At 38.8% G+C, this 24,843-nt stretch overlaps 1 protein-coding gene across 5 annotated transcripts in view; it reads left to right on the top strand.

Moving 5' to 3' along the window:
* BDP1 (BDP1 general transcription factor IIIB subunit) overlaps positions 1-24,843 on the top strand; it is a 111,020-nt gene that overhangs the window by 1,974 nt on the left and 84,203 nt on the right. For 4 of the 5 annotated variants that reach the window (XR_013961293.1, XM_080681828.1, XM_080681827.1 and 1 more), the window contains exons 2-9: positions 3,666-3,942; positions 6,242-6,351; positions 7,433-7,492; positions 12,223-12,351; positions 14,371-14,504; positions 16,245-16,339; positions 19,093-19,147; positions 22,790-22,933. Coding sequence is in view for 4 of the 5 variants with exons in the window: in XM_080681828.1 (XP_080537954.1) it covers positions 3,666-3,942; positions 6,242-6,351; positions 7,433-7,492; positions 12,223-12,351; positions 14,371-14,504; positions 16,245-16,339; positions 19,093-19,147; positions 22,790-22,933 (1,004 nt within the window). In the remaining variant the exon portion in view is untranslated. The remainder of the gene's footprint in view (positions 1-3,665; positions 3,943-6,241; positions 6,352-7,432; positions 7,493-12,222; positions 12,352-14,370; positions 14,505-16,244; positions 16,340-19,092; positions 19,148-22,789; positions 22,934-24,843) is intronic. The other variant, XM_080681829.1, reaches the window with a different exon arrangement.

Below are 24,843 nucleotides of genomic sequence, written 5' to 3'. Positions count from 1 at the left end.
CTCAACCACTGAGCTGTGCCGGCTGGGCTATTTATTTACTTATTTATTTTTATTTACTTATTTATCTATTTTTAAAATATATTTTATTGATTTTTACATACAGGAAGGGAGAGGGATAGAAAGTTAGAAACATCGATGAGAGAGAAACATCGATCAGCTGCCTCCTTCACACCCCCTACTGGGGATGTGCCTGCAACCATGCCCTTGACTGGAATTGAACCTGGGACCCTTCAGTCCGCAGGCCGACGCTCTATCCACTGAGCCAAACCAGCTAGAGCTACTTATTTATTTTTAAAATTTATTTCATTTTTAAAAATTTTTTAAAGTATATTTTTATTGATTTCAAAGAGGAAGGGAGAGGGAGAGAGATAGAAACATCAATGATTAGAGAGAATCACTGATTGGCTGCCTCCTGCACACCCCACACTGGGGTGAGCCTGCAACCTGGGTATGTTCCCTGGCTGGAAATTGATCTGTTAACTCCTGGTTCATAGGTCCACCCCCAACCACTGAGCCACACCCATCAGCCTGATTTTCTTATTTTTTTAGAGAGAGGAAGGTGAGAGGGAGAGAGTGAAACATCTGTTAGAGAAACATGGATAGCCTACCTCCTGCATGCCCCCTACTGGGGATGAAGCCCACAACCCTGGTATGTAACCTGACCAGGAATGGAACTAGTGCCCTCTTGGTTCATGGGTTGATGCTCACACCAGCTGGGCAAAACATTTATTTTTAAAAGATCAGTGTTGTTTTGGTTCTGCTGATTTATGTCTGGAAAAAAGGTCTAGTTATTTACTTTGATTTGAGGGTGACCATAGCGACCATGTTTGCTGAATGGAAAAGCATGTGTCATGTACCCCATTTGAATTCAGAGTTCTACTGAATTTAACAATACTAAGACTTTATCCAGGCAGAATTTACTCATCTGTAAAATGGCAATATTACCTGCTTTGGAGAATTATTGTGGAGGTTAGAAATCCTATATAATAAAAGGCTAATATGCAAATTGACTGAACGGTGGAATGACTGGTTGCTATGATGCACACTGACCACCAGGGGACAGACACTCAACACAGGGGCTGCCCCCTGGTGGTCAGTGCACTCCCACAGGGGGAGCGCTGCTCAGTCAGAAGCTGAGCTCATGGCTGGCGAGCGCAATGGCGGTGGCGGGAACCTCTCTCCCCTCCGCGGCAGTCGGACATCCCCTGAGGGCTCCAGACTGCGAGAGGGCACAGGCCGGGCTGAGGGAATCCCCCCTCCCGAGTGTACGAATTTCATGCACCGGGCCTCTAGTAACTATATAAACCATCTTAACACAGGACACAGCAGAATAGTTGCTTGCAAAAAGTTATTTGTTTAAAATAAAGGTGATGGAGTAAAGTCAAGACATGTCAGGCTAATAAGGGCCTCTGTTTCTGTACTATATATGTGAGGAAACGAATAAAAACCAACCCTATTAAATGACAGTGAGATGGTATCAATTCTTTTTATGATCTGGATTGAAGGTGAAATTTTTATTCTTTTCTTTTTAACTCTTCTTCCTCAGTTGGCCTGAACTGGTGCTGGGTATAAGGTGTTATTTTGCTAGCTTAATAACGCATAGTAATTTCCAAGTTTCTTACATGAATTTGTTTCAAAATTCCTCCCCAAAATGAAGATGTTGTTGTTAAATTAATGAAGTTCACACAGATCCTGTTAACACATACATATAATGCATGACAATTGATTTAATGAGTTACTAAGAGTATATATATCCTTGACATTTAGGCTGGAGGATATTTAATTCTTAGAATTGATATTTAGGTAGTGTACTTTTTTTCTAATCATTTTTTTATGGGTCTTGCTTGTTGTAAAAATCTATGGGGTGTATCTTCTTTCCTTATGCGTTCAACATAATTGGGTGAAATGCATATGGTGCATGTAGCACATTATAAGGACTGAGATAAGAATTTAAATTGGAGACATTTTTGGAAATGTTACAGCTTTAGGCATTTTCCACTTTTATATATAACTAACCTTAATATATGAAAAAAGTAGACTGCTTTTAATTCTTGACTTATACTGCCTCTTCTTTAAAAAAAAAACAACTTTTGATTTCAGAGAGGAAGGGAGAGGGAGAGAGGGAAAGAAATATCAGTGATGAGAGAGAATCATCGATTGGCTGCCTCCTGCATGCCCCCAACTGGGGATTGAGCCCACAATCTGGGCATGTGCCCTTGACTGGAATTGAACCGAGGACCTTTTAGTCCGCAGGCTGATGCTCTATCTACTGAGCCAAACCAGCTAGGACTTCTTTTTTTTTGGTATGTTTTTATAGAGAGAGAGAGGGAGGGAGAGGAATAGAGAGAAGAAACATCGATGAGAGCCCAGCTGGTGTTGTTCAGTGGTTGAGTGTCGATCCATGAACCAGGAAGTCAAGGTTTGATTCCTGGTCAGGGCCTATGCCCTGGTTTCTGGCTCAATTCCCAGTAGGAGGCATGTAGGAGGCAGCTAATTGATGATTCTCTCTCATCACTGATGTTTCTATCTCTCTTTCTCCCTTCCTCTCTCTGAAATGAATAAAATTTTAATAAAAAAAGAAAAACATTGATGAGAGAGAAACATCATTGATCGGCTGCCTCCTGTACGCCCCCTGCTGGGAATTGAGCCTGCAACCTTGGGCATGTGCCCTGATCAGGAATTGAGCTAGCCACCTCTTGATTCATGGGTTGATGCTCAACCATTGAGTCACACTGGCCAGGCTACCTCTCCTTACCCCCCTTCTTGACTTACCTTGCTTTCTATCCATTCCTGAAATAGTTATATCCAATGTGAACTATATTTAGTATCTAATTTGGAGTGACTGAGCACATTTTTTGGAGTGAAGCATTTGATAGCTGTATAAATAGAGTTGTGCCTGACAAAAGACAAATGATTTCTGCCTCAAACAGAATTTTGTTTGATTAACATAGCTAAGTGTGTATCTTCAGATACTGCAATTCAAATATTTCAGAGGTTTGATGTGTATATTTGGTTTAACTGATCTCAGATTGATAATCAAAGTAAAATGCCAAAATTTAGATCAATTTAGATGGATGTCAGTGTGGATTATAAGCTTAACTTAAAAAAAGATAACTTTGTTATCTGACGATTTAAACTAGGTTAACTAAACTTTGTTTTTGTAAGTTAGGTTTTTGTGTTTGTGTGTTGTTTTTTTTGAGGGACCCAGTATGAACATAAAATTATGTGCTGTAATGTGCTTAGGGACTTAGAATTTACATATCTGTTAAAATGATTTGCTAAAAAATTTTTTTCCAACATCTGTCATAACAAACATACGTCTCAAGTCAATGATTTTTTTAAATAATGAGATTTTACTGTTTTGAATTTTTACCAAATTAGTTTAAAAAATATTTTTATTGATTTCAGAGCGGAAGGGAGAGGGATAGAAACATCAATGATGAGAGAGAATCATTGATCGGCTGACTCCTGCATGCCCCCTACTGGGGATCAAGCTTGCTATCCGGGTGTATGCCCTGACCTGGAATCGAACCGTGACCTCCTGGTTCATTGGTCAACACTCAATCACTGAGTAACACCCGCTCGACCCAAATTAGGTTTTAAAACTAAAATATTTAAAAGAAGATCCATGATACCCTTTTTATTTTCTTTTTGAATTTCAACAGTAATGAAAAGACTGATGGTAAGAATGATGTTGAAGAATCCAGTAAATCTTCCTCTACTGTTTCACAGAGAAGAAAGCGAATATCAAGTACTCCTACTCTGGTTAAGCCTAGTGTCAATGTTCCTTCAGTGCCTCATCCCTTATCTACAGTTAATCAAGAAGATCCACAGCCACACTCAATACCAACAAAAGAGAGACAGCCATACTCCGACAGATACCGACTATATAAAGCCCAGAAACTGAGAGAAATGTTAAAAGAAGAATTAAGAAAAGAGAAGGTAAGAGAGGAAAATCAGAATTTTGACTGTTGTCTGCCAGATTTCAGTTTTTATTTCAGTCAGATATCATTTGGAGGAAAAATAATCATCTGTAGCATTTTATGGGGGAACAAAACCAAATAACATCCTTTATGTTAACAGAGTATCCCCTTTTCTCCTTTTTTTTTGCTGAAATATTTTTTTAATTTTAATTATTGTTGAAAGTATTACATATGACCCCTCCCCCCCTTGTCCTCTCCCAGCCTGCTCCCATTCCAGCCCTGGCCTTCACCCCACCCCCCGTTGTCTGTGTTCATTGGTTATGCTTATATACATTCTTTGGTTTATCTCTTCTCCCTTCCCCTTTTCTTAACAGAATGATTAAGAAGCACTATGGATTTAAGCTTTTTTTTTCATTATACTAATTTTATATGTTTTATTTATATTTTGATTGTTTTTGGTGAAGGCTACAAATAGAAGCTTCATGCATACACGCAGATACACATATAAATATATTTATAACTTTTTATAAATTTATTGATTTTTTACAGAGAGGAAGGGAGAGGGATAGAGAGTTAGAAACATCAATGGGAGAGAAATCATTGATCAGCTGCCTCCTGCACACCCCCTACTGGGGATGTGCTCGCAACCAAGGTACATGCCCTTGACCGGAATCAAACCTGGGACCCTTCAGTTTGCAGGCCAACGCTCTATCTACTGAGCCAAACTGGTTAGGGCACTTTGTTGTTTTTTTAAATGTGTTTTTATTTATTTCAGAGAGAGAAAGGCAGAGGGAGATAGAACATCAATGATGAGAGAATTATCAATCAACTGCCTCTTGCAACACCCCCTATTGGTGATTGAGCCTGAAACCAGGGAATGTGCCCTGATTGGTAATCGACTGCCATATCCTGCCTGGTTCATGAGTTGACTCAACCACTGAGCAACACTGGCTGGACTGTGTGTGTGTGTGTTTTTAATTTTTATTTTAATTGATTTTTAGAGAGAGAGGAAAGGAGAGGTACAAAGAGAGAGAGAGAAACATCAATTGGCTGCCTCCTACACATCTCCTCTTGGGTATTGAGCCTGCAACCCAGGCATGTGCCTTGATAGGGAATTGAAACAGCCACCTTTTGATGTATGGGGCGATGCTCAGCCTACTGAGCTACACCAGCTGGGCATACTTATAACTTTTAATCAGATTTTTATGAGGATGTGCAGGTGACATGAGTTACATTCATTTGATTTAAGACAAGTATAGTTGAGCAAAAATGAATTAGTAACATTTTCTAAATTGACAATATGGAAAATTATAAATGGGAAAAATATTCATGTATGCGTATAGTAGAGTCCATGTCCTTTTTAATTTTGAAATTTATTTTTCTAAGAGGGCAATGTAACAGCAGTGAAGCATGCAAGCTCTGGGGTTAGGTACTAAAGGTTTGAATGTTAGATTCATCCCTTATTGACTATATGACTTGAGGCAATTTAATTTATCTTTATGTATCTCCTCATCTGTAAAATAGGACTAATGATAGTATCTACCTAATGGAAGGATTGTGAAGATTAAATGCATTAATACATGTAAAACTCATTTAGATTAGTGTCTGGCAAATAATAAGAACTTAACAAATACCAGCTTTTAGTTATAGCATTCTCTTCTTTTTTTAATTTAGAGGAATGCACTTAGCTTGGTTCTTTATATTTGTTATCTCAGAATCACTCTTTTACACAAGAGGAAACAAGCTCAGAGAGGTTATTTTTTTTTAATGTTACACATTTGAATCCATATCCTCTAAACCTAAGCCTGAAAAATGTTCTGTTTTATAGAATGTGCTAAATTAGATTTATTTTGGGTAATTAAAAATTAAACATTTGCTTCAAGAATTTTATAAAATACACAGAATTAGAATTCACTGCAGGGTAAGCAAAAGCTATGTATTTATAAATTCTCAGTAAATTATTATAGTTAGAAGGCACCAGTAAGCATGATTTTATACATTGGGCTTTTATCTAGTCCCAGTCACTTTAGTTTTTCAAATTCCTTAATATGCAACAACTTCTTAATGTTCAGTTTATAAAATTTCCCCTAAAATTGTGCATAATTATGGTAGGAGTAATATTCAAGCATTTGCAATGAATGCAATAGTGGACTGTATACTTGAATATAGTACATTTGAAATTCTTCTATATTTAAAAATAAAAGTGGATTGATCTCTCTCCTCTCTCTCTCTCACCCTCCCTCCCTCTCTACCTACCTCCCTTCCTCTCTACTTACCTCCCTCCCTTCCTACCTTCCTCTCTCTCTGTCTGTATCTAGAAACAGTGGAAAAACAAATATGCCATAAATGAAAGTCAGAGACCACCAGATCGTTCAAAAATGACTATGAGAGACTTTATATATTACCTGCCAGATAGCAATCCAATGACGTGAGTAAACTTTATTTTTGTCTTACTTTCTTTGAGTATCATCTATAGAGTACAGTTTCATGTTTTCCAAAAGCATGTTGACAAAATTTATAGCAAATATGATGTCCTTTTAAATAGAACTTTGCAACAAAAATTAGTGGTATTTCAAGTAACTGCTTTCTTGGTGGTAAATGATCCCTTTTACCTCTGAGGTTAAAAATAAGTTTCCTTTTTTACATTATTAAGATGTAGTAAAACTAACTAAATAGCTTTTCTGTAATTTTCTGTAATCATGATTGCAGTTTCTTTCTTGTACACTATAACCTGATCTAAAGGGGTGATCTATTTATTAAATGAAGTAGCATTTGATTAAGAAATCCTCCAAGAACAAAGCTTCTTTAATCAAAGTTAGCCTGGGGAGGCCATTATGACAAATCTCATTTTTGTGCATTTGATGGTTGAGCCGGTGGATGTAAGAATAGTGGCATATTTTTAGTATAGTGTTTTTCAGATTCACTAAGTCCATTTATTTTCAACTGGTGTGCTGCAAGAATTCTTAAAACATGCAATACCTGATTATTTAGTCAAGGACACTGACCTCTCTCCTCTGAGATTATTAAATAAAAAAATGACAACAGCCAACACAATAATAGCTGTCTGGTGTGAATGAATCAAAATGATACCTATTTTCTTTATATCAGCTTGGCAAAAAATATATTTTTTGATGTGCCACAGAATTTTAATAATTAGTTTATGTGTGCCATGAGATGACAAAGGTTGAAAATCGCTGGCCTAGTGGAAGGTAAGGCCAGAAACCTAGGTTTTGAATGGTTTGATAAGCCACTAGATGGCTTCATGCTTTTGGACTAGGAGCCTGTCTTCACTGAGGAATTAGAGGGTAAGAGAGTTCCCTACTTAGGGCCTAACAAATTATTTCTACTCAGTTTTTGACTGAAGAATTGACTGTTGGGATACACCATCATTAATACTAGTGTTATGTTATAAAAAAATGCAAGTTAAAATAATTCTTACCTACAGATAGAATTGATAAGATGTAAATTAATTATTTATTAAGAAGTATTCTGTTATTTTTGTTTAATAGTTCCTCACTGGAGCAAGAAAAGAAAACTGAAAAGTCATTGACACCAGTTCAGACAAGAGAGTAAGCATCTCATCTTATTCTTTTCAAATATATTCTGGCATGGATACATTAAAAAAAAAAAAAGAAATCAAATGATACCTTTTTTTATAGTCAGACTAGAGGTCCAGTGCACGAAATTCATGCACGGGGGGTGGGGCGGTGTGTGCCCCTCAGCCCAGTCTGCACCCTCTCCAATCTGGGACCCCTCAAGGGATGTCCGACTGCCCGTTTAGTCCCGATCCAGGTAGGATCGGGCCTAAATGGGCAGTCCGACATCCCTCTCACAATCCAGGACTGCTGGCTCTCAACTGCTCACCTGACTGCCTTCCTGATTGACCCTAACCACTTCTGCCTGCCAGTCTGATCACCCCTTAACCACTCCACTGCCAGCCTGTTTGCCCCTAACTGCTCTCCCCTGTAGGCCTGGTCACCCTAACTGCCCTCTCCTGCAGGCCTGGTCCCCCCAACTCCTTTCCCCTGCAGGCCTGGGTCCCCCCAACTGCCCTTCCCTGCAGGCCCGGTCGCCCCCAACTTCCCTCCTCTGCCCGCCTGGTCACCCCTCACTGCCCTCCCCTGCAGGTTTGATCGCCCCCAACTGCCCTCCCTTGCAGACCTGGTCCCTCCCAACTGCCTTCACCTGCTGGCCATCTTGTGGTGGCCATTTTGTGTCCACATGGGTGCAGCCATCTTGTGTGTTGGAGTGATGGTCAACTTGCATATTACTCTTTTATTAGATAGGATTATTAGATAGGATAAAGGCCTGGTGCACGGGTGGGGGCCGGCTGGTTTGCCCTGAAGGGTGTCCCAGATCAGGGTTGGGGGTCCCTTGGGGCATGGGGCAGCCTGGGCGAGGGGCCTGTGGTGGTTTGCAGGCCGGCCACACACCCCCGGCGACCCAGGCGGAGGCCCTGGTATCTGGGATTTATTTATCATCTATAATTGATACTTTGTAGCCTTGAGCAGAGCGAAGCCTCCTGCTCACTCCGTGGCCGTAGCCATTTTTGTTGGGATTTATTTATCTTCTGTAATTGAAACTTTGTAGCCTTGAGTGGAGGCCTGGGCCTGCCAGGGTGTGTGGAAAGCTTGGATTCCTCCATCGCCAGGGCCTACTCAAGCCTCCTGCTCTCTCCAGCTCCGTGGCCGCAGCCATTTTTGTTGGGATTTATTTATCTTCTATAATTGAAACTTTCTACCCTTGAGTGGAGGCCTGGGCCAGCCTGGGTGTGTGGAAAACTTGGCTTTCCCCATTGCTGGGGAAACCCAAGTCTCCTGCTCTCTCCGTGGCCGCAGCCATCTTGGTTGGGTTAATTTGCACACTCTCTCCTGATTGGCTGGTGGGTGTGGCTTGTGGGTGTAGTGGAGTGATGGTTAATTTGCATATTACTCTTATTAGATAGGATTGCATGTGATAGCAATTTTTAAAAAAATATATATTTTATTGATTTTTTTACAGAGAGGAAGGGAGAGGGATAGAGAGGTAGAAACATCGATGAGAGAGAAACATAGATCAGCTGCCTCCTGCACACCTCCTACTGGGGATGTGCCTGCAACCAAGGTACATGCCCTTGACCAGAATCGAACCCGGGACCCTTCAGTCCCCAGGCTGATGCTCTTATCCACTGAGCCAAACTGGCTAGGGCTACATGTGATAGCAATTTTTAAGTAGAATTGCTGATAAGAATAAAGTTAGTTTGATTTTAATCAGTAGGAAAGCCCCAGACTATTTGTGTATTACATATATATGGCCAATGTTATGATTTTACATTAAAGCTTTTAGAATTAAAAGGGATTTTGTTTTGCTTTAAAATAATAATATATTCACACTAGAGGCCCGGTGCACGAAATTCGTGCACAGGGCCGGGGTGGGGGAGGGCGGGTCACCTCAGCCCAACCTGCACCCTCTCCAATCTGGGGCCCCTCGGGTGATGTCCTCTCTCACAATAATGGACATCCCTCTCACAATCCTGGACCACTGGCTCCTAATCGCCGTGCCTGCCTGCCTGATCACCTCTAACTGCCCCCCCTGCCAGCCTGATTGCCCCTCACTGCCTCTGCGTGCTGGCCTGGTTGCCCCTAACTGCTCCCCACCCCACTGGCCTGATCGCCCCCCACTATCCCCCTGCTGGCCTGATCGCCCCCCACTACCCCCCCTGCCGGCCTGGTCGCCCCTCATGGCCCCCTCGCCGGCCTGGTTGCCCCATGCAGCCTGCTGTTCAGTCCTTTGGTCGTCCCTCACTAACGCCCCTGCTGGCCTGGTTACCCCACGCAGCCTGTGTGTTCAGTCATTTGGTTGTCCTTTGGGCCAGTCCTGGGCGTCTGGGCAGCCGCCATCTGAGGCTTGCTTGTGCCCTGGGTGGCTGGGGGGCTGAGGGGACTGCGTGCTGCCATCTTGTGGCTGTGGGCACTGCCATCTTTGAGGGCATGGCAAACAATTAGCATATTCCCTCCTTATTGGCTGTTGGCGCTGCCCTCTGTGAGGGCGTGATGGTCAATTAGCACATTCCCTCTTTATTAGATAGGATGCTACAAAATTCAAAAGGTACAAAGATATATTGAGAAAAGTCTCCAATTCTGTTTTTCGGCCATCTAGTTTCCCCAGAGGCAGCATGTTACCAATTTTTTAATGTATTGTTCTAATTCTAGTCTATGTTTATTCAAGCAAACATGTATATAGCATTTTTCTTTTTCCTTTGCTTTCCCCCTTTTTTCCTTTTTTCTTCCCTCTTACTTTCCCTTTTGTTTTCTTTTTTTAGCATTCTGTGTATGCCATCCTGCAAAGAATGTAGTTTTGATATCACTAACGAGTCTTTTTTTGTATAAGCTGCCTGTTGCCTTCCACATTGCACTGTCATTTTAGTTTACCAAAAAGAAAGCCCTGTTATAGACCCCTTAGAAAGTTATTGTAGCCTTGTAATTCATGGTGGGGGATTGTGGAAAATTAGCACAAACATTGGGGTTTTTTGGTTGGTACTTCAAGGCTTATTAAGTAATGATTACTGTTTTGCTTAGAATCCACATTATTTTAAAGCTGAACTCTCAAGCTTTACAAATACATTATGTTTTTATAGATTTATAGGTATGTTTGCTTTAGTAATACTTTAAGGAGACAGTGTAATTAAATGGAAGGTATAGCCGAAACCGGTTTGGCTCAGTGGATAGAGCGTCGGCCTGCGGACTGAAAGGTCCCAGGTTTGATTCCGGTCAAGGGCACGTACCTTGGTTGCGGGCACATCCCCAGTGGGAGGTGTGCAGGAGGCAGCTGATCGATGTTTCTCTCATCGATGTTTCTGACTCTCTATCCCTCTCCCTTCCTCTCTGTAAAATATCAATAAAAAAAAAAAATATTAAATGGAAGGTATAATGGATTTGGAGTCATATTCAGAAAATTGTGGTTGGCTTCTTGGTGTAGCCTACACAAATAGTGATGTTTATGTAATCTAGAGCAAATGTTACTTGTCTTCTCCAAGCTTCAAATGAGTATGAAAATACCACTAAATCAGTGGTTGGCAAACTGCGGCTCACGAGCCACATGCGGCTCTTTGGCCCCTTGAGTTTTTAGCAAAGGCCAGCTTAGGAGTACCCTAATTAAGTTAATAACAATGTACCTACCTATATAGTTTAAGTTTAAAAAATTTGGCTTTCAAAAGAAATTTCAATCATTGTACTGTTGATATTTGGCTCTGTGGACTAATGAGTTTGCTGACCACTGCCCTAAATGTTTTTCTGAGAATTATTAAAATGATTTGGGAACTAATGCTATATAAATGTAAGGGTTATTTTAGTTACTTCTAAAATACGTACAAGTTGCCGAAACCGGTTTGGCTCAGTGGATAGAGCGTCAGCCTGCGGACTGAAGGGTCCCGGGTTCGATTCCGGTCAAGGGCATGTACCTTGGTTGCGGGCACATCTCCAGTGGGAGGTGTGCAGGAGGCAGCTGATCGATGTTTCTCTCTCATCGATGTTTCTAACTCTCTATCCCTCTCCCTTCCTCTCTGTAAAAAATCAATAAAATATATTAAAAAAATAAAAAAATAAAAAAATAAAATAAAATAAAATACATACAAGTTTTACTCTGTCTGATACTCTTTTGAGATAGAAAAGAAGAGCATTTATTTCTCTTTTCTTTTTTTAAAATATATTTTATTGATTTTTACAGAGAGGAAGGGAGAGGGATAGAGAGTTAGAAACATCAATGAGAGAGAATCATTGATCAGCTGCCACCTGCACAGCCCCTACTAGGGATGTGCCCGCAACCAAGGTACATGCCCTTGACCGGAATCGAATCTGGGACCCTTCAGTCCGCAGGCCGACGCTCCATCCACTGAGCCAAACTGGTTAGGGCTATTTCTCTTTATTTTCAAAGAGGGTAAGGCTTCTTATTAAATGCTACCAGATGAAATTTGAGAAAGTTTTACAACCATGTCATTAACAAATATATAGTATTTTCTTTTATTTATTGATTGGTTGATTAGAGAGAGAGAGAGAGAAAAGAGACATGTATTTGTTGTTCCACTTATTTATGCATTTATTGACTGATTCTTGTATGTGACCTGACTGGGGATTAAACCTATATATTTGCCATATCAGGACAACTCTCTAACCAACTGTGCTACCAGGTAGGGCAACACATAGTATTTTCAATGTTGGTAATTGCTAGAAGGTTGAATTTGCAATAATTTATTTTAGAAGTCCATAGTAGTCAGAAACACTTCTCATGGATATATGAATCAACCTGTGTTTACCTTTGATAGGCAAGAAGATAAGAGTACTCCTGATGTTGAAGATAATGAAGAACTGGAAGAAGAGATAGATGATGGCCCATTGCTGGTTCCCCGAGTAAAAGTGGCAGAAGATGGTTCTATAATTTTGGATGAAGAAAGGTAAGTTAAAGAGAGTGAGAGATTGTGGTTTCATGAGAGCAAAAGTGCTTTGTCTAATGAAAGAGATTGGGTTTCTCTATCTGTCTTTGTCATTTAGACTCTGATATTTATATTAGCATAATGAATGTTGTACATAGAAGGGTGTGTTAGATTCATTTATAATTTTTAGCAGTTTTAATTTTAAAATGTCTTTTAGCCAGGCCAGTGTGGCTCAGTGGTTGAGCATCGACCTATGAACCTGAGATCATGGTTCAATTCCTGGTCAGGGCACATGCCTGGGATGTGGGCTCGATCCTCAGTGTGGGGTGTACAGGAGGCAGCTGATCAAGGATTCTCTCTCATCATTGATGTTTCTCTCTCTCTCCCTCTCACTTCCTCTCTGAAATCAATAAAAAACAAACAAAAAAGACATTTTAAAATTGCTTGTAGAGAGAGACAAAGAGACAGAGACAGGCATCTATTTGTTGTTTCACTTATTTATGCATTCATTGAGTGATTCTTTTTTTAAAAAAATATATTTTATTGATTTTTTTACAGAGAGGAAGGGAGAGGGATAGAGAGTTAGAAACATCGATGAGAGAGAAACATCGATCAGCTGCCTCCTGCACACCTCCTACTGGGGATGTGCCTGCAACCAAGGTATATGCCCTTGACCGGAATCGAACCTGGGACCTCTCAGCCCCCAGGCCTACACTCGGTCCACTGAGCCAAACCGGTTAGGGCTCATTGAGTGATTCTTGTGTGTGCCCTGACTAGGAATCAAATCTGCAACCTTGATGTATCAGGATGATGCTGTAAGCTAACAGGCCAGAGCTATAATTTTTTAGCAATTTTTATAACTTTCTATTCTCTATCAGAAGATAGTACTTCTGACCATTAACCTACACCTTTGTTGTTTTACCAACTTTACTGGTAATTGGGACACGCTATAGAGGTAATCATATGCTTTCTTCTTCTGAGGATAGGTTTCAAAGATTGACTCAGTCTTGAAGTCAATATTCAAGTTTTCATACTATTAACTAATACCATATTCTGTTGGATGGTGGTAACTAATGAAAATGCAATGAAATGTAGGTTAACATATTTTCTGATTTTTGTTATGGTGAGGTTTCATTTCTCAGTTATGATATTAAATTTCTCATATTTGGCATTGTGGAATTTAGTTGTCTTTCCAAAGTGTACTATTTTATTTTAATTTTTTTCAAAGTGTATTATTTTAAAAAGTAGATAATTTTTAGTAAGTAAATAAAAAGGGATAGAAAGTTTTCTGATAATTTAATTAGTAAAAATCATTTTATATCATATAGATTCTGTGATAATTAAATATAAATGTGATACTGTTAATGATAATTGTTTTTGCATGTTGTTTTCCATTATTTTGTGATGATAATTTTACTGGTCATTAAATAAATAGTTAAAAGCATATTTAACTGCTTTGTATGCAGGAATGTAAAACATAAATATAAAATGCTTATATTTCTCAATATCCTTTTTTGAGTCTAGCATAAGATAATATATATTAAATATAGAAGACAGGCAGCAGTCATTAAAACAAATAATTTTTTAGGTAGCCCAAAGATATTTTCTGAATTTTATATTACTTTTAGGATTAAAAAAAAATAGTTGACATTTATTTTTACTCCCTGGCAATCACATTTTATTTTATTTTTTACTGTATTGATAGAGAGAGAGAGAGAGAGAGAAATATTGATTTGCTGTTCCACATATTTATGCATTCATTGGTTGATACTTGTATATGTCCTGACTGGGGATTGAACACACAACCTTGGCTTATTGGGACGATGCTCTAACCAACTGAGCTACCTGGCTAGGACCCTTGGCAATTACATTTTAAGTGAAACTTAGATTCATAGAAAATAAGCATACATCAAATGTATTTGTACTTTTGATATGACTCTGCCATGCTAAATTTAAAGATATTACTGTTCAAATATTATTTGCTATGTGTTTCTTTACTTGTTTCTAGTGTGGATCTATCTAAAAATGTGTTTCTTTCAGTTTAACTGTAGAAGTTTTAAGGACCAAAGGCCCCTGTGTTGTTGAGGAAAATGACCCCATATTTGAGCGTGGTTCTACAACTACATATTCCAGCTTTAGGAAAAATTATTATTCTAAACCATGGTCAAATAAAGGTAACTAATTTTCATTTTAAATTATGTAGGTCATTTATTTGAAATGTAATGAATTATTTTCTTTGTTTCTGAATTAAACCAGGTCTCCACTAAGTAAATAAAGTGCAAACTACCATGCCGTTTCTGTCTAGCTAATTTTATTGACATTCCCTCCAACCCCCGTCCCATGGAGCTATAACTCCGACTTTATCTTAGAAAGATTTTTAGGAATTAACATTATGGTTATTTTGGTTAGAATGTTTCTCTCTGTCAAATTCCTATTCTACCTCAGATAATATTGCATAATAAAGTTTCTACAAATAATTATGCTGTTAAAAAGTATATCTATTGCATGCTGTTGATTATTATTTAATTAAAAATATTTTTATTGTTGATAGTATTACAGATGTCTTCCATTCTCCCTCCCCTTTACCCTCTTACACCAATCCCTACCTCCCCCTCCCGCCCCCCGCCCCCTCCAGGTTTTCACCTATTGCCTGTGTCCATGGGCTATACCTATAAGTATATAAGTTCTTTGTTTTATCTTTTCTTGTTCCCCCAATCCCCTATTGTTTACTTTTTTATTGTATAAATAATAGTTTGTTTTGAGAAAAAATTCAAATACAATAAAATAATTTAGAGTGAAAAGAAAGATTCTCTGCTTCCCTTCTCTGATTTCCCCCAATCCTATTCATATGAAGTTACTTTTGTCAACAGTTTCTTATGTATTTTTCTAGCTATTTTATTTTTTTAAAATTTGGTAAAATATATTTTTATTGATTTCAGAGAGGAAAGGAGAGGGAGAGAGATAGAAACATCAATGACAAGAGAGAATCATTAAATAGCTGGCTCCTGCATACTCCCCATTGGGGACTGAACCCGAAACACGGGCATGTGCCCTGACTGGGAATTGCACTGTGACCTCCTGGTTCACAGGTCGATGCTCAACTGAGCCACAGGGGTACAGGTCTAGCTACTTTCTTTCATGAACTAAGCACATCTTAGTAATATTGCATTGGCTGTGACTGATATTGAGACCAGATAGGCAGAATGCCTTTTTTTTTTTTTTTTTTTTTTTAATTCCAGCTGCTTTGGTATGACCATGTTTCTATATAAAAGTTTAAAGATGTTTTTAATTAAAATTTTTTTAAATTGATTTTTAGAGAAAAAGGAAGGGAGGGGAAGAGAGAGAAACATCGACATGAGAGAAAAACATCTATCGGCTGCCTCCTGCATGTCCCCTATGGGGGTAGTGGGGTGGGGATGAAGCCTGCAAAGTGGGTATGTGCCCTGACCAGGAATCAAACCGGCAATGCAGGGGACAAAACCCAACTAACAGCCACACCCGCCAGTGCTAATTTTTTTTATTTTTATTGATTGATTTGAGAGAGAGAGAGAGATCAATTTATTGTTCCATTTATTTATGCATTCATTGGTTACTCCTTGTATGTGCTCTAACCAGGGATTGAACCTGCAACCTTGGCATATCAGGACCCTGCTCTAACCAGCTGAGCCACCAGGCCAGGGCTTAAAGAAGATGTTTTTAGATCCATGATGCTCTTTGCAACAAAATTTAAATATGTCTATAATTTTGTATGTAGACATATTTCTATGACTAAAGAATTTACTGGACTGTAATAATAAACTACTAAGTACTATCAAATTTATTTTAACTCAAAATGCATACTTAGGTAAGGTTTTTTTCCTCTGAAATATTGAGAATGTTAACTTTTGGTCTTTCTAAATCTTTTATTTTTACAGAAACAGATATGTTTTTTTTAGCCATCAGCATGGTAGGAACTGACTTTTCTATGATTGGACAACTTTTTCCTCACAGAGAAAGGATAGAAATTAAGGTAAAGTGAATGCATTACATTTGTTGCTTGAAAAGAGACTAAAAATTACTAATATTTTTTTAACCATTGATTTAAATCTCAGTCCACCCCTTTTTTCACTATTATGTTTTTGGTACACCTGTTTCTTTTTACAGCTCAAAAAGTAATTTTTCTGAGTTCTGTTATGAATACAATTTCCTTAACTTCAGTATTGTATTTTCTTATTTACGTCTTGTCCACTTCTAAATGTCTTTGAGAGTGTACCAATAAGCCACTGAAACTAAGATAAAAGAAGAGTTATGTAATGAAGAGGGAAGATAAATGTAATAGAATATTTGGGTTAAGGATAGTTTTTTGATCACAAAATAAATTTCTGTATTTCCTAGGAAGGAAATACATTTCCAATTGATAGTGAGATCTTTTTTCAACAGTGGGCTTAAACTTCATTAATTAAAGGTACCATTAGGAAAGATAGATTTTTTTCCCCTTTGGGCTAGGCATGGATTGGTCACCTGAGGAACATTGGTACAGTGTAATGGTCATTGTATTTCTACAAAAGATGAGAAATTTTTTATATTTTTTAATGTTGAGGACAAAATATTAAAGTTCTGTGAAGGCTAGAAATTGATTGTCTGAGTAATTAATGATCAATTTGTCACTAGAAGATTTCTCTCAAAAATTGTTCAGACTATTCCCCTAAAAGTTTATAGTGTAGTTCCAGCAGGTCTTTGGGCAAAGTGTAGAAAAGTGAAAATGGACTACTGATTTTCAAATGTCAAACCAACCTTGGATTCCAGGGATAAATGACTAATATAAAATAGTCTTCAAAAACTTTTAAATACTTCTGAATTGTGTTCCTAATTAGGTAAAACTAGAGGCCCGGTGCACGAAATTTGTGTGGGGGCAGGGAGGGGAAGAGTCCCCTCAGCCCAGCCTGCACTCTCTCCAATCTGGGACCCCTTGGGGGCTGTCCGACTGCTGGTTTAGGCCCGGGGACATCCCTCTCACAATTCTGGTTGCCCCTCACTAACCCCCCTGCTGGCCTTGTCGCTCCATGCAGCCTGTTTGGTTGCAATGGTCGTTTAGGCTTTTATACACTGAGTGGCCAGATTATTATGATCTCTGAATGCATAATCTTCTGGCCACTCAGTGTGTGTGTGTGTGTGTGTGTGTGTGTGTGTGTGTGTGTGTGTATGTATATTAGAAGCCCGGTGCATGAATTCATGCATGGGTGGGGTCCGGCCAGCCTGGCCAGGGGGAGGGGACATGGGCGGTTGACCGGCCTGCCTGCTGGTTGAACTCCTGGTCGAGGGGACAATTTGCATATTAGCCTTTTATTATATAGGATATACACTTAGTGGCCAGATGATTATGCGTTCAGAGATCATAATAATCTGGCCACTCAGTGTATAGATAGGTAGGTATAGCAATATTTTAGAATTCAATACTGCATAGAGCCTATTGGCATTTTTATCAGAATGTTTAATTTAGTGATTATAGCCAGTCTCTTTTTATGAATGTAACGTTTAATTTTTGAGATGTTTAAAGATTAATATGATCTTTTAAGGGAGAAAGATGATCACTGAAAACTTTTATATTATTTAGTAAAAGTTTATGAAGAAAAGTAAAGAATGGAAATGAGGGGTAATCTGTAGATTTAAAGATGTTTAAGTCATAAAAAGTTTTTTTTTAAAAATGGGCAAGGATAAACTGGAGTCTAACGATGTTCTCTTGAATGGTAAACAGTAAGGAAGTGCAAGAAAGTAATTGCTTTAAAAGTCAGGTTGTTGGTTAGGTTCTTTTGGAGGGAAGAAGGGGGCCATGAAATAGCTCCTTTGTTTTCTGTGCTTTTCTCTTTTTTTCAATAAAAAGTTTTATTTTTATATTTTTAATAAGAGCATTATTAGACCACTGATCTGTAGAAGGGAGCAATTAGCAGGTTGTTCTCAGACCCGGGATGTATATGCATGATTAGACATCCTGGGACACAAACTTATACCCTCAGATATCCTAATTACCTTAGGATGGATTGAGCCTTAAATCTTTTCTATCTCCATTGTAATGGACTTAATCTGGAGTGGAACTGGCTATGGGGCATGAGAAAATGTGCCTTAATATATAGAAGGTTCCAAAGATAAACCTGGCCTGTTTCAAAACTTTGCTTAGGTGTTTCTTTATAATCTATATTCCATGCCATTAAAAATATATTAGCATAATAATATAATAGGTTTAACTTGATATGAATATATTAGTTTTTAAAAAAAATATTTTTATTGATTTCAGAGAGGAAGTGAGAGAGAAACATCAGTGATGAGAGAGAATCATTGATCGGCTGCCCCCTACACACCCCACACTGGGGATTGATCCTACAACACAGGCATGTGCCATGACCGGGAATGGAATTGTGACTTCCTGGTTCATAGGTCGACACTGAACCACTGTGAGCCATGCCAGCTGGGCAATATATTAGTTTTTAAAGAGTTAGTTCTGGTTAGCTTAATTGATTATAGGTTTGATCTGTTTCTCTGCTAGTGGACTTTCATTGCTGATTCGTGCTATTGATTATAAGGAAGATCAGAAAGCTCAATGTAAATCTTTTCATCCCTATTTTTTAAAAGCTAAAGGTTTACTAACTTGTCTGTTGGCAAAGACATTTTTATTTATTTGGGTTATATGTTATCATAAGTTTCATTTTCATGGTTATTTTGTTTAAACGTAATCCTCACTTGTTTAATAGGAGAAAATTATTATAGCATTTTTTGTTTTGTTAACAGAATAAATTTAAACGTGAAGAGAAAACAAATGGATGGAGAATAGACAAAGCATTCCGTAAGTATTAAGACCATTTTAATAAGGTTTCATATCAAGATCCTAAAAAGTGACCAATCTTTGTCTTTTGTCCTAATGTGTGTTTTTTAAATACATTTTTATTGATTTCAGAGAGGAAGGAAGAGAGAGAGAGAAAGAGAGAGAGAGAGAGAGGGAGATATCAATGATGCGAGAGAATCAATGATTGGCTGCCTCCTGCACGCCCCCTACTAGGGATGGAGCCCGCAACCTGGGCATGTGCCCTTGAGTGGAATCGAACCTGGGAACCTTTAGTCCACAGGCTGACGCTCTATCCAATGAGCCAAATCGGCCAGGGCAAGTTCTAATGTGTTTTAAATTTGTTTTGTCCTTATATTGGTATGGAGTATATAATGGTGACGGGACAGATGAGAATCCTGCTTTTATTTATTTATTTTAAGACAGTTAAAAAAAATATTGATTTTTACAGAGAGGAAGGGAGAAGGATAGAGAGTTAGAAACATTGATGAGAGAGAAACATCGATCAGCTGCCTCCTGCACACTCCCTACTGGGGATGTGCTCGCAACCAAGGTACATGTCCTTGACCAGAATCGAACCTGGGACCTTTCAGTCCTCAGGCCGATGCTCTATCCACTGAGCCAAACCAGTTAGGGCGAGAATCCTGCTTTTATAGTGTTCAGTGTAATTGGGTGTGGGAAGAGGTATAGTCTGTAAGCATGATAATTTTAGATAGTGATTAATTTCTAAGCTAGGTGGGTAGATAGTTAGATTGGGTGGTCAGGGAAGTTCTGTCTGAAGAAATGACATTTGAATTTATTCCTGATTTGAAGGAATGATGTGTGCCTTTCAGTGTCTAACTAATAGCCTCATTAAAGTTAACTTTTTTCTTTTTAAATCTAGAGAAAGATATCAAAGGATCTGTAAAGCAAAACAATTAAATGTACTGTATAAAGTAGTTCCTTCTTTGGAAGATAATAATCTAATGCCTCATGATGAATAAGTATATTTAGTGTCTATTTAGTATTTATCTTAGAAAAAAATCTAAAGAGAGGATCTAAATTTTGGAGCATGTACATTTATTTAATGAGTAAATACTAAGGTAGATGAGTGGACCCTATACCCCATGTTGTTTTGGGTCCTTAGGGAAACCACTTCCAGGAAAGGCTTTTGGAAGATCTGGAATAGTGTGGTCCTCAACCCTCTCCATTTTAGAGAAGTGGTCCAGAATCTTTTCATTAAGTTTTACGTATTATAATAAGAATTTATAAACCTATAAATCTTTTATGGGATGTGGAGTCATTGTTAAAACCATTATAATAGATACCTTTAAAATTCATTGATTTTGGTTCTTTCTAGTGGAAAATTAAAAAATTTAAACTTAAATGGTATTTTCTAGAACTTATATTTTGAATTCCTCTGAGAAGCTTTATGGATTATTTTTTATCATCGTTGGGGAAGGCCAGAACACATAAAGGCTGGGTCTACAATAAAACAGGGACTTCACGAATTCCAGATTTGGGCTTGGTTTCCTAAGGCTAATTTATTTTTGTTTTGGTATATATCTCTTTTTCTGAGGCCAGCTTCTAATCATCTTATAATCAAACCAATCTTGTAACTTATGTGTATAGAGCACCATTTTGTCTACATTTTCTATATTTTTAATTAATTAGTTTTACTCTATTTTTTTAAGTCTTTTTATTTTATTTTATTGATCTTAGAGAAAGGTAGGGAAAGAGAGAGACAGAAACATTGATGTGAGAGATAAACATCATTGATCGGTTGCCTCCCACACCAGCCCGGACTGTTGATTGAACTGGCAACTTGGGTATGTGCCCTGATTGGGAATCGAACCCACCACCTTTTGGTGTACAGGAGGACACTCCAACCAACTGAGCCACACCGGCCAGGCCTTTACTACATTTTCAGAGTAGAGCTTAACTTAGGCAAGGGTTTAACTCCTGTAATGGATTTATTCCTGATTTGTTCACAAATTGCTCTTTCTGATACAGTGCTGTTAATGGGTATTTAGTGAGAGGTCCTAATCAATATTCATTTGCTTTCCTCATGCTAGTATTTGGAAGAGTAGAGTTAATAGTAATAAAGAGCAGGCATCTGGTGATGCATAGGCTATTGAGGACTTCTTAGTGCTAGGTTTTTTTAAAAAGTTGATTTATAATTTACACACCGTGTAATTTGTAATTTGAGTTTTGACAAAGAATTGGTGGTATAACCACCACCCAAAAAAATATATGGGACATTTTCATCTCTCCAGAAAGGCCCTTTACTTACTTTTCTAGTCAATCTCCACTGCTATCCTGACCCAGGCAATCACTATTTTCACTTGAAGCATCATAGATTAGCTTGTTCCAGAATGTCTTATTCATGGAATCATACAGTATGTACTTCTTAATGTCTGGCTTCTTTCACTCATTATGTTTGTTTGTTTATTTATTTTAATCCTCACCAGAGGATATATATTTTAATTTTTTTTTATTTTAGAGAGAGAGGAAGGGGGAGGGAGAGACATCAGTGTTTGAGAGAAACATCGATTGGTACATGCCCTGACTGGGGATCAAACCTCCAACTTTTTGTTGTACAGATGATGCTCCAACCAACTGTGCCACCTGGCCAGGGCTCATTAATCATGTGCTGAGATTCACTTGAATTAATTGCTTTTATCAGTAGATCCTTTTTTTTTTTTTTTTTTAAGTTTGTTTGTTTTTATCGCTCAGTGGTTTATTATGTGATGACTAGAGGCCTGGTGCACGATATTCATGCGCGGGGGTGCAGCAGGAATCCCCTCAGCCCAGCCTGCACTGTCTCCAATCCGAGACCCCTCGGGGGATGTCCGACTGACGGGGATTGGGCCTAAACTGGCAGTCAGACATCCCTCTCATAATCCTGGACTGCTGGCTCCTAATCACTCACCTGCCTGCCTGCCTGATCACCCCTAACTGCCCCCGCTGCCGGCCTGATCGCCCCTCACTGACTCTGCGTGCCGGCCTGATCACTCCTCACTGCCCTCCCCCCCCCGCTAGCCTGGTTGCCCCCAACTGTTCCCCCCCCCCCCCCCCCGCTGGCCTAGTCGCCCCTCACTGTCCCCCCTGCCAGCCTAATTCCCCCCGCTGGCCTGGTCACCTCTTATTGCCCCCGCTGGCCTGGTCGGCCCCAACTGCTCCCCTCTGCCGGCCTGTTCGCCCCTAACTGCCCCCCCTGCCAGCCTGGTTGCCCCACGCAGCCTGCTTGTTCAGTCATTTGGTTGTCCCTCACTAAACCCCCTGCTAGCCTGGTTGTAGGCAGCCATCTTGTGAGGGTTAATTTGCATATCACCTCTTTATTATGTAGGATAGTATAGTGACTAGAGTTTTTTATTCATTGTCTCCTGTTGATAAACCCATTTGTTTTTTTTTAAATTGACTTTTAGAGAGAAAGAGAGAGAGAGAGAGAGGAAGGAGGAGAGAGAGAAACATTGATTTGTTGTTCCACTTATGCATTCATTGATTGATTCTTGTATGTGCCCTGACTGGGATTGAACCTGCAACCGTGGAGTATCCGGGTGATGCTCTAACCAGCTTAGCTACCCAGTCAGGGCCCCATTTGCTTTGATATTATGGTACTTAAATAAAAATTTGAAGGTTCTTTTTCTTTTTTTTATTAAACAGAGGAAAAGCGCCCTTTTGACTTCGATTTTTTTGCTCATTTGCTTCAGAAAGTTCTTGCTGAAGAAGAGAAAAGAAAACAAAAATCCCTTAAAAATCAGAGTTTAAGGGAGAAGAAATCCTCTAAACCACGGAAAAATGTAAAAGGTATTTATTTTAAAAGGAAGTGTGTTATTTTACTTAATAGACTTGCAATATTAAGCCTTCAAGTGTTCACATGTAGTTCAGGTAGTTGAGGTTATCAGGGCCCAAGACGGTAGCTGTCTTTTATTTGTTCGTTTTTTTCTTTTAAATTTTCTAATTGTCATGGCTGTTTGATATCTTTCTTGCATCTAGAGCAGCCTTGGGCAAACTACGGCCCGTGGGCCGGATCCGGCTGTTCTATCTGGTTCTCTTGCTCTCCCCTCCGCTCCTTTACTTTGAATTTATATTAGTTCACACAAACACTCCATCCATGCTTTTGTTCCGGCCCTCTGGTCCAGTTTAAGAACCCATTGTGGCCCTCGAGTCAAAAAGTTTGCCCACCCCTGATCTAGAGCATAGACTTAGTAATAAGAGTATCAGAATTTTGGAGTGTCATGTTTGGTTACTTATTATCATTTTCCTCTCTAAAGCAAATCTGGCACATTTTAACATTGAAAAAAACAAACCACCCTAATACTTTGGACTTGTGACTAAATTGTGTAGTTTGAGCTTAACTTATTTCTTAGGGTTAATGTTGACTTGTACCAGGTAGAAAATTGTTTTTATGTATGTTTATTAAATTTTTAGATTTATATTTTGTAAACTATTTAAATTCTGATCTATGAGGACAGTGTTTAGCTATAATCACATAGTGTAAAGAATGTTGGAACTTTAGGGAACCTTATGTTAGCTAGTCCATATCCAAGTCCTTTTCTGTTTGTTTTAATCACTCCGAAATAATCCTGCAGACCTAAGTTACTTTTTTATAAGGTCTCACAGTGTTGTTTTTTTATGTGTGTTTTTTTTATTTTATATTTTATTGATTTTTTACAGAGAGGAAGGAAGAGTGATAGTCAGAAACATCGATGAGAGAGAAACATCGATCAGCTGCCTCTTGCACACCTCCTACTGGGGATGTGCCCGCAACCAAGTTGCATGCCCTTGACCGGAATCGAACCTGGGACCTTTCAGTCCGCAGGCTGACTCTCTATCCACTGAGCCAGACCGGTTTTGGCAGGTCTCACAGTGTTAATAGTGGCAGAGGCAGGACTCAAACCTAGGACTGTGAGACCCTGTGTTGGGGGTTCCTAAGACCACCCTCCAGGTTCGATTATTTGCTGGGAGGACTCAGGATTTATTGTGTAGTTGTACTAACAGCTAAGATTTATTATAGTAACAGGATACAGAGCAAAATTAGCAAAGGGAAAAGGCACATGGGTCTTCGTTGATTTAAAAAAGTTGGTTTATATAAAAAGTTTCCTATCAGGGAAGCTTGTTAGAAACTCAGTGCCCAAGAATTCTATTGGAGGCTTGTCCCTTTGCTTGGCACGTACCAGAATTCAGACTCCCAGAAGGAAAGCCAGTTGTTCAGCAGAAACCTCATTATTTGTACAAACAGTTTAGGTAGGCAGATGGGGACTCTCCTCAAGCCCCAGTTTCTAGAGAGCAATGGGCCAACCTTTTTAGGTAGACCTTTCAAAGGATAGCCTGCTATGTTAATTCTCTTCTGCACAGAGCCAATCTCGAATTTCCTTTTTTGAAGTATGGTGTCTGCATGTTTTAAAAAGTAGTATTGATCACTGCAAAGTTTTTCCTCTTTAGTCATTTTTCTTTACTTACTATACATAGCCCTAGGAGATTAAAATAGATGTATTAATGTTGTGGTTATCATGTAACAGTTAGCACAAGTAACTCACTGTATCTCATTAATGTGAGAAATTTTCAGATGTATTATTACAAGTCTCAGAAGTTAAAAATTGCTGTTGATTATTCTGATAGAGAATAAATCCAGTATTATTTTCTTAGTTTTAAAATCTTGTTTTGACTTTTTTCACAAAAATAAATGACATTTTGCTCTAACCGGTTTGGCTCAG

The sequence above is a fragment of the Plecotus auritus genome (genome assembly GCF_963455305.1).
Source record: "Plecotus auritus genome assembly, chromosome: 7".
In the NCBI taxonomy this organism is placed as follows: Eukaryota; Metazoa; Chordata; class Mammalia; order Chiroptera; family Vespertilionidae; genus Plecotus; species Plecotus auritus.
Note: the sequence above shows the minus strand (reverse complement) of the source record. Positions and strands in the feature narration are given on the sequence as shown.